Source organism: Diadema setosum, chromosome 5, assembly GCF_964275005.1.
Source record: "Diadema setosum chromosome 5, eeDiaSeto1, whole genome shotgun sequence".
NCBI lineage: Eukaryota > Metazoa > Echinodermata > Echinoidea > Diadematoida > Diadematidae > Diadema > Diadema setosum.
This window is the reverse complement of record NC_092689.1, coordinates 13,560,984-13,575,444: the sequence shown is the minus strand read 5'-3', so window position 1 is coordinate 13,575,444 and position 14,461 is coordinate 13,560,984. Positions and strand designations below refer to the sequence as shown.

Below are 14,461 nucleotides of genomic sequence, written 5' to 3'. Positions count from 1 at the left end.
CACGATTGCAGCGAGAGGGTTTTATGTTTCAGAAGTCAAATGAGACTATCCAATTTTCACTGATCCACGAAATAGGCATGTGCATCAGTCGTTTTATAAAACGGGTCCGTAAAATCTCGAAATTCAACCTTTCTCCCCATCATTGTGTCCAGTACACCTTCGAAGTTCACGGGATCAAACATTATTAAGACATCCATCGGGGAAATCAAAAGTTACTCTTGGTGACAGGGCATTTTTGTACGCTGCACCAAAATTATGGAATAATCTCCCTTTGTTTGTAAGACAAGCAGTTACAATTAATGAGTTTAAGGCCAGGTTAAAAAGTCATCTCTTGAAGTAATGTATTATCTGTTTGAATTTCTTGTATGCATGTCATTTTGTAATGCGCAGTAGAGTATATCATTATAATTGCTGCGCAATATAAATGTCCTTTATTATCATCACTATTAATACTAGACAAGGCTTGAGACATGCGTTCGGATTTTACCGGACGCATGGCTCGGTGTGGCTCAGTAAGAATCAATGCACGATAAAATTGACCAATCAGATTGCAAAAATTCTAAAGCCCACTTTACAATAAGAAATATCATACGTTTGCACAGATCACACACGCTTAGATTACCGACCTCTTTCAAACTTGACATTGTCTTGCACGTGATGCAGCAAATTCACTTCACAGCTTAAATACGATCGTCACTTTGATCCCCTCGGCGATAATAATATTCTCGCACACGTGATTATTTATCCGTCATGGCCTCATCACTTTGATGAAAATCCAATTTAACGACCATTCATGGATAGTAAAATCTGTACATCTATATTGGTTATCCATTCTGCACCCTCCTTTTTAATGTGGTGACGGTAATGAAGAAAGGACATGAAGGAGGTAGAAAAGTTTGCCTTTGCAAGGAAACTGCCTACAAGGCACTATCAGAAAGATATTTAATAGCTTATCAAATATGCCCCACTATCTGACTACCAGTAAATAAGTAAACAATACCAATGAACAAATAGTCTGCAATATGCTATTTAGTATGTCACAACTGCAATGCACATTAAATCCCACCACCAGGAAGCTAGAAAGTAGCTTAGAATTATCTGTAGTTAAATCTCATCCACCTACACCAAAGTAAAGTTCAATCAGGAGAATTCGTGTCGATATAGCATTACAAAAAAATATCCGTATACTACAAATTCAGGTGGCTTTGAACAAGTGGACAGGCAAATATTGCTATGAAAAGACAGCAAACCAACGATTTCATATCACTCTAACATTCGTGTCCAAGCAAGGCTCCGAGGCTAATGCGCTGGACTCGAGCATTATTCATGTCGCACACGGCCAGGATGCTTGCAGAGGTGAAAACCAGTCCATGTGGGAACAAAAATTCCCCTGGCCCACTGCCCTGCTTGCCGTATGTGGCTACGATATTGAGCTCTTCGTCGACGATCACCAGGCGATGCCCCCTCTGGTCGGCGACCACGGCGCCTCTACCGTCGGGTAGCCACGCGACTCCTGTCGGTCTAATGCCACTCGAGTTTTCACTCTCCATCATAGCTTTCAAGTTCGCGCGTCGAGGAGGTTGACTGTTGTCCGCGCTCACCAGAATGAGCTGCTGGTTACTGTGGTCAGTGACGAGAATCCGTCCATCGCAACGGTTTACGGCGATGAAGTACGGGTCGATAGGCAGAGAGCGATGCGGCTTGCCTAAAGAGATGGGAGTCACTGCTGACCGGTCGGCATCAATGCTTCCATCTGGACCGGCGGACAACGTAATCATTTGCACGCACTGGTTGCCCTGGTCACACACGAAGATGCGCTCACCGTCGGATGCCACGCCTCTAGGGTCTGTGCCGTGGGGGCATTTGATGACCTTGAGTGGTCGGTCCTTCTGGAGTAGCAACACCTTCAAGGATCAAGAAAAATTGAATAAACAAAACAATTGTGATTACTGACGCTTGTCATTGTAATAACTATTGAATAATAACAAGATATGAATAATTAATGAACTTTAAATCAGATTGTATTCAAATCATATTAATATCGTTCGATGTTAATATGATTCTGAAAGTCTTCTGCCTCTTTTAGAAATATTAATATCGTTCGATCAAAGAGCACATAATTCGATATTGACGACGTCGCGCTTTCTTACTAATCGTTCCAAAGACTCTTTGATCACACCCTCAGCACTTGATTCCACGTCGATTTCTATCTCATCAAGGGTGGTGATCGCATTACTCGTGTTAGTATGTCGAGCTGAAAGTCTTCTACCTCTTTTAGAAATATTAATATCGTTCGATCAAAGAGCACATAAATGAAAATAAAACAATGATACTTAGGCCCTACTTTTTTTCTTTATGCGACTTTATATTCTCATTTCTTTTCTAGATCAAAATAGAATTGTTGAAAAATTTAAAACGCACAAAGAAGTGATTTCTTGCAGATGATCTTGTGGCATTTGTGCTTCAATGTGTTTACTGTACTTAATTGTAATTACTAAAATCAGGGGCATGTTTGCAACCAAAATTTACCGATATCATTAATAGACATGAGATGTGTACACTAGGTGTTCAAGCAAAGAGAACAATGTTCAGTAATTTGAGCGCAATACAAAAAGAGATGGCATTGATAATCACAGTGACGACGATGTCCCTGGACTCATGGTAAAGAAGAAACGAACATGCACCTTTTTCTCTTGCGAGTCAGACAAGACGATGATTTCGTCTCTCGTTATGGTAAGATCGAACACTCCCTGAGCTTTCGCGGAGTCGCCATCATCCGCCCAGACGGATCGAAAATGCGTCAACTCACGGCCGTTCAAGCTGACAGCCCCAATCCCACCCGTCCCGCAATCGGCCACCCAGACGACGTCGTCTTTTCCTCTCGGACTCAAAGTCTGACATTTTGAGAAGCACGTCATGCCGTTCGGCCGTTCCAGTGCGTTGGTTGTTATCGGTGGCGGTTTCGGGGAGTGTCTTTGATCAATCCATTGGTCTTTCTTGATGACTGGCAACATGCGTCGTGGTCGTCGCCCGGCTATCTGGCGCCTGCTGTTCTGATCGGGATGGCGTCGGTCGATGCTTCTCGTGCAGCGCAGGTTGTCGACATCGGAGGAGAGAGATGCCGGGAGAGATAACGGGCAGTCATTTAAGCATTCTGCATCATTCTGCATGTCAGGTTGATGGCGTCGTTGTTGACGCTCGATTCTAGGTGATGGCGTGTTGATGTCTGGAAGGCGGCAAGGCTCGTTGTCGTGCTCGCGTCCGTCAGCGGGAGAACGAGCATCCCGTGGCGAGATAGGCAGGGTCAAATTTGGAGCTAACTGATGGTGAATCGGCGTTACATCAAAAGAGACTCCGTCGGATTGGGAAGTGGATAACGGACTTGTGTCCGGGGACTGGTCAATGGACAATGCAACATGTATTTCGGGTATTGCAGTATGCTGTCTAGGACATTCTTCGGGATCGAAACTTGTTTGGGGGGATGAACATGGAGTACCCACACGAGAGTGACAGGTTTTGACGACGTCGCGCTTTCTTACGAATCGTTCCAATGACTCTTTGATCACACCCTCAGCACTTGATTCCACGTCGATTTCTATCTCATCAAGGGTGGTGATCGCATTACTCGTGCTAGTATGTCGAGCTTGTCGCTGAAAGTCTTCTGCCTCTTTTAGAAACTGAGATATTTCTATGCGGTCATCGTGATATCGCCTGCCTGTTTTCACTTTTGCTTGGTGACTTTTGCAGTACTTCATGAGCTTTTCCCTCTCGTTTATTGTTTTGCTTTTCTTGTTTTCTATATAAGCCTTATTTAATTTGGCCTTCTGCATCACAGCTCGAATAAGGAGATCCTTACGCTTTTTCAACGCGGTCAAAATCCGTCGGAAAGAGCTCTCGATGATCTCGATCCCGTTCTGTGCCTCCGATTCTACGTGTTCAATCAGCTTGTCGAAATGCCGGATGAGAGGTTTGTACACGGCATGGTCGAGGTGGCGCAGCTGTTTCAACTGATTCTGCAAAATGTGTTTCTTTTCGCCCGCCATGCCGGACAAAGCCGGCAATAATTTCAGAGGAGAGCGAGATCCGTGAAGGGCGTCTCTCTCCGATGCAGCAGGCGACACACTCCGCACTTGACAGAGTACGCAGACAACGGTCCCATTTCCGGCGGCCACCAGGGAGTAGCAGGTCTGGCACACGACGTGGGAACACGAGGGCATCGTGGTTTGGAAAGAAGGGTTCACAGCCAAGCAAACGGCGCACTGAATCTCATGAATGCCGTCACCATCCCTCGAGTTCCTTATAGGTCCTATACAAAGGACCGAATTCAATTCTGTGGACATCATTTCATTCAATTTAGAGTCAGGGCTGTGTAGAGTCCAGCGTAGCAATGATCCAAGTGTGATAAGGCTGAGCCCTACTTGCTTTCAAATAGGACGTGATCAATACAAGGAGCGGAGAGGTATATCTCGATTGTTTAACCCGTCTCCAAGTAACCGCGATATGTGAATGTACGTTAGTGCTGATTCAATCCAAAGTCCTGCCATTCAACAACAAGAAAAGAAACTATTTCAGTCGATACACAAATACAAAGGTCACCTTAGGGGTTTTCCCTGTACCGCTTCGGTATCTTCGCTCCGAATCGTACAATTGATGATCAATATGTTTTCTTTGTTTCATCTTTTTTCAGATTGAGAAGTTAGTATCTAGTTTACAATTTAGAAACAAGAATGTGATAAAAGAGAAAGGTGTCGTGAATGAATGAATTAATAAATACCGGCAAATGAATTCTTGAACTGGAAGAATTTTCAGTGGACCGCGGAAGCGAACTAAGCCAGAACGAGTTCGTGTTCACACTCATCTGAATTGTGATAACGCCCTCTATTGACAAGTGTTCCCCCCCCCCCCCCCCCGATGCGTCACCGGGCTCTCGAGACGCTGAAGGATAATTCTGAACATGGGATCAAGAAATGAGCTTAACCTCGATAATGACCAGAGATGACAGCCTGATTCGGTATCATCGTAAAACTATGAATTCGAGATTATGCTTATACTTATACAACAGCAATCTTATTTTTTCCTTGGAATCAAGCTAAACAAAAAAAAAAATTGACAACATTGGTTGACTTTTCATCACTACCTTTTCAGTTGCCGTATGATTATGATAATAAAAACTGTAACCGTATCGGTAAGTGACATTCAGGAAATGATATCAGAGTGAAATTGTAGACCTGAATTCCTTTTGAGAGCAAAGAAAGGACACAAAACACTTACTTTCAGTGCCGTGGTAGCAAATAGATACAAAAATAAATAAATATTTATTTGAGGTGAAAATAGATAAAATTCAAGCTTGATCGCAAAACGGGAAAAGCGCTTTTTAAACACATTTCAGAGTAAATCTATCATGGAATAGATTAAAGTAAATTCTTTCCACTGACACCTCCCTTGTTACAAAATAAGGAAAATTCTTGAAGTTATATTAGGGATACACCATACTCTGTTATAGCATTTTTTGGTTTGTTTGTTTGTTTGTTTGTTTTTTGCAAGTTTGATCGCAAATATCTCAAATTGACAAGAATAGCTGACTTGTTTTTGGATCAAACTCTTTAAAATACACTGTAAACGAATACGTAAGAGAAATACATGTATCCGAACGAAGTATTCTGCATATTTTGTTTTCCTTACGGGCCCTACAGGACAAACCAACATTTTGACAAAATCATAGTCAGCAATTGCCTAATTAGGCGCACTTTCGTTTCACCCTTGCCCACTATTGGACGGCGCAGACAACCTAAGGGAAAAAAAAAAACCTTTTGCGCATGAAACAGATACAAAATAAAAATGTCTTTCTACACCAAAGTCCAATACCCAAACCAATCTTGGTTAGTAAGGAAATCATCACATCTAATATTCTTTGTGTGTAATCATTGTGAAATTGTACAGGCAATCATGGAGATATTCATTTATTCAATATGATTTGGTATAATCCACCGCCTACAGTATAACGTGATTTCAAAACACTTGGTGTGTGTATGTGTGTGTGTGTTTGTCTGTGTGTATGCTTCTTGTTTTTTGTTTTGTTTTGCTTTTCTTTTGGCAAAATGCTTGGATTATCGGATTAATGCTCCCATACAACTACCGCATATACCACTCAATTTGAAATGTTCTTCCATTTTTATTTTTCATTCAAACTAAAAATAGTCAAGGCGTTTAATATATACTCAATTTATCAAAATTAAAAGGCAATTCGTACAAAAAGGAGCATAAGCAGTTGGTCGTTTCTTTTATCCAAAATGGCAAAAAAAAAAAAGACAAACATTATTGACAAGCACTATGTGCAACATCGATAGTACATAGGTTACCAACAATTTGAAAGAGTAGACCGCCATTACAAATGGCAACATCAAAAGACCGTCCGTCTTGGCCATTGGTTTTACTTTTTTCCTTCATCATTCGTTTCGCTTTATCTGTACATTGCTTATCATATATCACGTATCCTATATTTACCGTCTTTATTCTGTACTTTGTCATGATTGTTTATCATTGTCATTATTCTTTTTTATGCTGAACAAATGAATTTAATTCAAATCAATTAAATACATATTAAGATGCCATAGTCAAATTGATGAATTCTTGCGTGGGGTTGTTTTTATGTAAATAAAGGGCAATTGTCGATAAATTTCAATGAAAAGCCATATGACATAAACAACAAAATGGTGTTTCTGTGGGGGGGGGGGGGTTCTGTCTTTATTCAAACTAATAGCGGCATTGGGAAAACTTTCCTTTCTAATTTGAAGCAGGGGAATTATGAAAGCAAACGGTAAGTGTTCAGTCGATTCTTTTTTTAAGCCCATTAGCTTTAATTCAGAGTGGACGCTATTTCTGGTGGGATAATGAGAAGCACGATCGCAGTAAATTGGAGATGTAATCCGCACACAGCAGGTTGTGAAAATGAGTCGGGAATTTGACGGCTACTTGAGCTAGTAAAACATACACACACACACACACACGAGCGAAATATCGTCTTTCCTTCGGGCAAGACGTGCATCAATCTCTGCCCCCCCCCCCCCTCTCTCTCTCTCTCTCTCTTCCCCATTCCCCACCCCCTTTTTCCCTTCGCAGGGGCGTAACCAGGAATTCTGTTTGAAAAAAGGGGGAGGGCTTTACAAAATTAAGGGGGGGGGGGCGCAAGCATCCCCTCCATTCTTTAATTTTATTTCTTTTGTTTTAACAAAAAAGAAAAGGGGCCCGCGCCAGGTGCGCCCCCTCCTGCCTGATGCGCCCTCCTGTAGTATCCGCCACTGCCTGCGGGTTTCCAATCAGCGGTTATGGCCAACTCATAGCGTTGACTGAGTGAGACGTGAGGTGGGGCGGGGGGACAGCGATGTCGAAAGAGAGAGAAAAAAAAAAAAAAAAAAAACTTAACTCGGCACAGTGAAATTCAGAAAATACATTTACGCTCCCGCTATCTTTGTGTTTTAAAGGCATAATTCATCATTTTGCAGATGAAACAAAAACCCAGCATTAATGCTTTAAAATAGTTCCAAAATGTGAGTTTGGGATAGAAACAACCACTGTAAAAATTTGAACCAGTATTAATCGATGTTAAGTATTGTTAAATATACAAAATGTGAACAATAGTTCTAATAAAAATGTTTCCAGACTAAACCGTAACCCACAGTTTTGGTTTAATGAGAAAAATACTGGTATCTCCTCATATTTTAGGCTTTATTGCAAAAATTCTATATGGTAGGACGTTTTGTGATACAACAGATCTACACATAATATATGCATCGTATGTCATATCTTGAACATTTCTAAAAATTACTGTTCCAAAGGTAAACAAGACCTTTAAGATGCAAACCTACACATTGAATAAACGAGGGAGGTTCTACCTTTCTGCATAAACTCATTGTGGAATAATCATTGTTTGATTACATTCAGAAATCTCGTTCACAATTGAAGCAAATACTTCCCCTTCGCAAAATGTAAAAGCTTCACTGGTATCCTAAAATACGGATTCGAATAATATTTCTACAACTCTCGCTTACAAGGTGTTACGAAGAATTTGTATTAGATTAGATTTTCACCAAGATTGTCTAAAGGGCTAATCAATGCACCTAGACGTGACTTATAAAGGTTTTATGCCATCAGGCGCACCCAACGTAATGCGGGAGCTGTGTGTCGTGATAATCGGGAGCTCGGGAAGGCAAAATGAAATGCAATCATTTTTTTTTTTGGGGGGGGGGGATGCACATACACACAAAAAATACAACAACTAAAATTTACTAAATGAAAAAAGGTTGGATCCATCATGACATAGGGTCCAATTTTCCGATGTTGTCAAATGAGCTGACATCCGGTAATGATCATTCATGTTTAATAACCGGCGTTGTTATTCGATGGTTAAGACAACGACCTCTTAAAGGGGGTGGTGTAGTTTTGGTTGAGGTGAGGATTCAGAATTTAAATTTTCCGAGATACTTAGAAACCAATTATGAAATGTTAAAGAGCATACAATTCTAAGAGGAATTCACAGTTCATTGGATGAAAATCGGTTTTGAAATGGCCGAGATAAAAAAAAAAGCAAAACAAAGCGATCAAAATAAACTTTCATCAGGACCTCTTTGTTCCTCGATATCTCAGCCGTTTCAAAACCGACTTTCATTAAACAAACTTTTAATTCCTCTTAGAATATCAAATCCTCTTTAATATTTTATATAAATGGTTTCTAAATATCTCAGCAAAAGTTAAACCTGAATCCCCATCTCAACCAAAACTATACCATCCCTTTAAGACCACGAACTCTTAATCGTAAGAGCCCTTGTGCATCCATGGATCGAGGTAGCGGATTTGGCGGCCTGAGGCAAGACACTTTTATCCTCGTTGCCCAGTCTTTCGGAGTGGACTTAAAGGTCGCGTGTATCCTTTCTTACAAACGACACGAAATTTTGCATTGGTTTAAGAATATAATGTATCCCAACTGAAATTTATTGGAAGTACACCGCTGATTCATATCGATGGTTAATTGGTGTATTGATTATAATCGAGCATTCATTTTATTCATGTACATTTCAAGTAACAGTTAGGACGAATTTAGGGAGAATGATAGGTAGATAATATATGCTCCAGCGATCGAAACTGATTTCAATAATCAATGTTGGCTATGAACCACAGTTATAATCATCATTGTCTAGATTTAGTTGCTGTTGTAGTTTTTTTTTTTTTTTTTTTTTTTTTTTCGTTTTCCATGATAAGATGGCCGGATTGCCCATACTTTAACCTTACCTCCGCCAGTGGCAAAGCTACGTAGCTCTGTTACAAGCTGTGTAAACAATGGCCAGCAGAATGACGGTGAGTGACTATGACGTCATACATCGTTATGTAATACAATGTCACATCTATGCATTAATTAAGACTGATGTTTGTATGTTAGGTGCACAGATTTACTTGTTACTCCATTCACGTGCAATTTCTTCTTTTTTTTTCTATAATTCTCTATTATCGATGAAATTTCGGGTTTCAGGTTTCTGGTGACATTTTGACCACATGACATAACAACACATAACTATGAAAAAGTAATGAAAGTTACCATCTTATGAGAGATTACGAGAGGTGGAACAAGGAAAGCATTATATTTGAATTCTATCAGATTATCTGGACTCTCAATTAGCCAGTCTGCGTTGATTTTGATTTGGAATGATGTAGGGATAAACGAAAGGTTGTTTGTACCAAAACGCAGAATTGCTTGAATTTTTTAATGGGACGACCGAAAAAAAAAGTGTGTGTACATATAGTGTGTATGTTTACACACACACACACACACACACACACACACACACATATATATATATATATATATATATATATATATATATATTATACACTTTATATCACGAGTTTATATATATATATACATATATATATATAAATATATATATATATATATATATATATATATATATATATATATATACATATATATATATTATATATATATATATATATATATATATATATATAAAATGAAGAAACAAAATGGTAATCTTATTCGACTCAAATTTTTTGGCGTCCTACACCTTCTTCAGGAGTATTGAAGAAGGCGTAGGAGGCCGAAAATTTGAGTCGAATAAACTCATGCTTTACTGGTCAAAAATGCATGACCACTTTGTTTCAACGTTCGTGGAGCCAATACGTGAAATCTCAACATGTTTATATATATATATATATATATATATATATATATATATATATGAGTAAATAACATGTGTGTGTCTGTGTGTGTACACCATATGAGAGGAGTAATACTGATGACTTAAATTTCAGTTGATAATTATAATGTCATTCTTTGTGCTTTTCAATCATGTGGCGAAAGCTTCACTTCAACTTCGCTATGGGCCAAGGAGCATTGAGGACACCACTTCTCCCTTACCACCATATAGCGCTTTTTCAATTCATAATTTTGTATCATGTCTAATTGGTTTTCAGGAAAAAAAAAACCCACACACACATTGCTTTTCTCTGTTTCAGGTAATAGAGTGAGCGGTGAACATTGATGTTCATTACTGCTCAGTCCTCTTCGGCCGGTCCCGCCTCCCGGACTTCTCTTTTCCTGACTGTCAAATGTGAAGCGACTCGAATGTTGTGTTTGCTCGACACGTCCTGGAAATTTGTGGCGCCATATTTCATCGAGTGCACGTGTGTGGACGTGGATTCGACTAACCGACGGAAGCGAATACATGTACAGTGGATCTCTTACTCCTTCTTTCCATATTATTATTCAGTGAAGGGGAACCACGTCGACTCGTCATTATCATTATCTATGACAACTGTGAATCAAGTTTTGCATCGCACAGAAGCAATCAGCCCAGTCGTGTACTTGCATGAATATTTTGATTGGCGCCGTGAAGTCATTTCGTTTCCGCATATCCATCGGCTTTCCGAATTTCCAAGCACTGGCATGACGTCGATTGGTTATGTCAACAGATGGATTTTTAAAAGCTAACCGAAAGAAAAAATATGTTACGCGTTGTGTTTGCATATAGGCTTTCCAGTTGTTATTAGCATTTTCCCTCGACATAACTTCAGAGTTATTGTTTTCCCCAAAGTGCTGCAAAATAAGGAATCTATTTAAGTGCCGCTTGTTATGGGAATGAGGGAGGGAAGCATCGTTTAATCTGACGTTTTGTAGTCAATAGAGCGTTTTACCGCACTTAGCTACCATCGCGCTTCACCAAGAGCCGCTTGTCTGGATTCATTACATGAATTATGTGTGGTTGTAGATTAGTCACGCATTAAGAATTGTTTTTGCTCAGTATGGGTGCACCATAGCACAACTTGTCCTCGCAACGTTTTATCGTAACGTTACCATATGGCGGAAATGGAAGCCAACTCTGCTATCTCACTATTAAACGGCACGACGACGCAGATTACGGCATTACGTGTGGTGCTCGTGTGCATTCTCTATATCCCGGTGGTCATCATCACTATCGTGGGGAACGTCTTCGTTCTCGTGGCTTATTGCAGAGATGAGAGGGTCAGGAGGAACAGAACCAACACTATCATTCTCAATCTCGCAACAGCCGATTTGATCGTCGGCGTGATCATGGCCATCAATGCCCCGTCGTACATCCTTAACGAGTGGTTGTTCGGCCAAAACCTATGCATCTTTGTGTGGGCTTTCGACTTCACCTGCACTGATATGTCGGTCATCGCCGTGATAGCGGTCAGCTGCGATCGATTCGTCATGATTCAGGACACCCTCCGACACAGGTCGCAGCGGTCCAGCAAGAGGATCGGACTCTACTTCGGCCTCACGTGGGTCGCGTGTCTCTCCGTTCATTTCTGTCTAGCATTCGTGTACCACAAACATGCGAACGGCATTGATACTGTATGTTGTAACCTGGAGTACGGCAAAAGCAAATGGCTCATTCTCATCCTGACTATCATTGAGTTTGTGATGCCTGCTTTCTGTATATTACTGCTAAACTCCGTGGTGTACTTCCGGTTAAAAAGGCAGCAAGGCCAAAGTTTCCTCTCTGGCCGTCACCAAATCCCTTTAAGACAGTCATATTTGGGTACGGATGCCGCTAGTGGGTTATATGCTGAGCCTGGTACAGTGACCTTAACGTCTTACATGAATGCATCTGGGCATTTTTTCGAAGCCGACGAGAATGCTACCGCGTTGATGCAAGTCACGTGTCAGGGTAGTCCGTCTTGTAATCGCGCCACCTCAAGAACTGTCACTGCCCCAAACCCTCTCCGGAATAACAGCAGGATCATGCGCGTCCACAGGGGCGGGAACACCCAGGTCAGTCCCCACAAGGCGGCAAAGCTTCTTTCACTACTAGTGGCCGGCTTTTTCATCACTCTTCTCCCGTATTATACATATGACATGTACGTTGCTTTTAGTTCGGATGGAAGAGACGTCGTGGTGTCTCAGGTACTGACCTTTATGCTCTGGGGTCATTCAACTATCAATCCCTTTCTGTACGCATACACGAATACTTACTTCAAACAAAACTTCCGCTCGTTTCTTTGCTGTCGAGAACTGCAGATAACCGAAGGAGTGTGATGTTTAACATGGATTCCTTCTTTTGCAGAAAAAACAAAAACAAAAACAAAAGCTGGTAGCGCATGACATACCAATACTGCTCTACTCCAAGTATAAACTCTTGATGTTCATGCCTTTTTTTTTTCAGGTTGTGGAAGCTAAAGGGGATCAAGTTTGAATAACGAAAACAGACGAAATTAAATGGATAACATTGTGACATTTTGATCGCCGATGTAGCAGGTATGTCCACTAGCATGGTGAGCGGCAGACATGTCGAAGCAATTGCCGCGTATACGTCATGATGACGTCAGTATTATGCTCTGTTGATTCTTTAAAATTAATATCAATTTTATCCTTGACTGGAGTTCAAGACGACAACATGAAAAACAGTTTGTCTGTTCTATTTCAAGAATGTCATAGAAGTTCTGTAAAGAGACCCATTGCAAAAATAGAAAACCTACAGATGTAACAATGAAATGGGCGACCCTAAACCAATTAAGTACAATTGCTTTAAATCTTGGGTCCCTTGAGGAATTTAGTATTCTCAATATGTCACCAGGAGTTGAAGAAAATTAAATTAAAAACGCAAATATCTTACTATAAGTCCAAGAGATGACTATCCTTGGTTGCATTGTAACCCTCTGAAGAATAAGGCGCTGACATATAGTCTATCCTTCAAATATTATAGGTATGGTCAATTCGTTGCGACGGAACTATCATAATAAGCATTGTCTACATCGTTTTGTGAATCTATTTCTTTATTTCAATTTTACGAGGGAACGCAGTGATTATCCCTTTACAAGTCCGTGGGAAATTTAAAATGAGTCATATCATCACTTAATTTAATTTCTATGATGCGATTGCGAAAACTCAACAATTTTATTGGGAAAATGTAACTTATGAAATTGTCGGATTCCATAATTTTCTTGTTTTATGTCGAATACCACTGTTTGAATATGCAATGACGTAGAATTAACAGAGAATGAACCATTTGAAGGTATACGATGTTTATACGCCTTATTCGAATAGTTTACTCCATTTAATAAGAGTGAACTACAGTTCGACCTCGATTATCCGGCCATATCGGGACCGGCGCTCATCCGGATAAGCGAATTGGCCGGATATGGGAGACACAATGTTAATGTATATTATAGCTGCCGTCCAAGCTGTCGTCCCAGTGCACTGGCAGCTAGGCAGGTAGCGTACCCCGCAACGATGGTGTAATCTATGCTAGCCTGGGCAAAATTGTAGTCCCTTCTTCACAAAAATAAAGTATATCTTTATGTGAAAATCATATATATTTTACCTCATTAGATATTGAGAAACCTATCATGCACATCTTATGAAATTAGTGAAATAGATCCATGAAAGTCACTGTTTTTTTCTCAATTTTTAGTTTTTAAAAAAAAAGTCCTTCACTGCGTGAACGCGTCCGGATAATAGAGATTTCCGGTTAAAAGGAGGCCGGATAATCGAGGTCGAACTGATTCAAAAGGAAAGATCTCAAGAATTCAGTCGAGTAAAACCCCTTTCAAACGGTTTGTTTGGATGTCGTCTACTGAAGCTTCAAAATCTCTAAATCATTCTATTTACGTATTTCTTACCTTAATTATTTGATTATTTACTTATATTAACTGGATCTATTATTCTTACATTTAATTAGTTATCAGTTATCACTGTGGCATTATCACTATTGTCAATGCTGCAAAATCAAAAGTAATATGCAAATCACGATGATGTAATATCATACATAAAGTCTTGTGCTAAACTTTGTTTTAAACATAACTGCATTTAATGCACGGACATGAAGAACAGTCGTATTGACTGAGTCATGTGCCGTGCCGCAATATATGAAATGAAATGAAAATGCCTCACTGTGTGTTATACTATGAGTGCACATTTGCACCTGTT

At 40.1% G+C, this 14,461-nt stretch overlaps 2 protein-coding genes across 2 annotated transcripts; one reads left to right on the top strand and one right to left on the bottom strand.

Moving 5' to 3' along the window:
• Positions 1–1,268: 1,268 nt before the first annotated feature.
• LOC140228529 (uncharacterized) lies at positions 1,269–4,340 on the bottom strand. The gene is made up of 2 exons (XM_072308762.1): positions 2,685–4,340; positions 1,269–1,904 (listed from the first exon to the last, which is right to left on the bottom strand). Exons 1-2 carry the CDS (start codon positions 4,338–4,340, stop codon positions 1,269–1,271), a joined length of 2,292 nt encoding a protein of 763 aa, XP_072164863.1.
• Positions 4,341–11,368: 7,028 nt separating this feature from the next.
• Positions 11,369–12,728, top strand: LOC140228528 (muscarinic acetylcholine receptor M3-like). Its single transcript, XM_072308761.1, has 2 exons — positions 11,369–12,307; positions 12,699–12,728. The coding sequence occupies exons 1-2, from the start codon at positions 11,369–11,371 to the stop codon at positions 12,726–12,728; spliced, it is 969 nt and encodes a 322-aa protein (XP_072164862.1).
• The last annotated feature ends 1,733 nt before the right edge of the window (positions 12,729–14,461 follow it).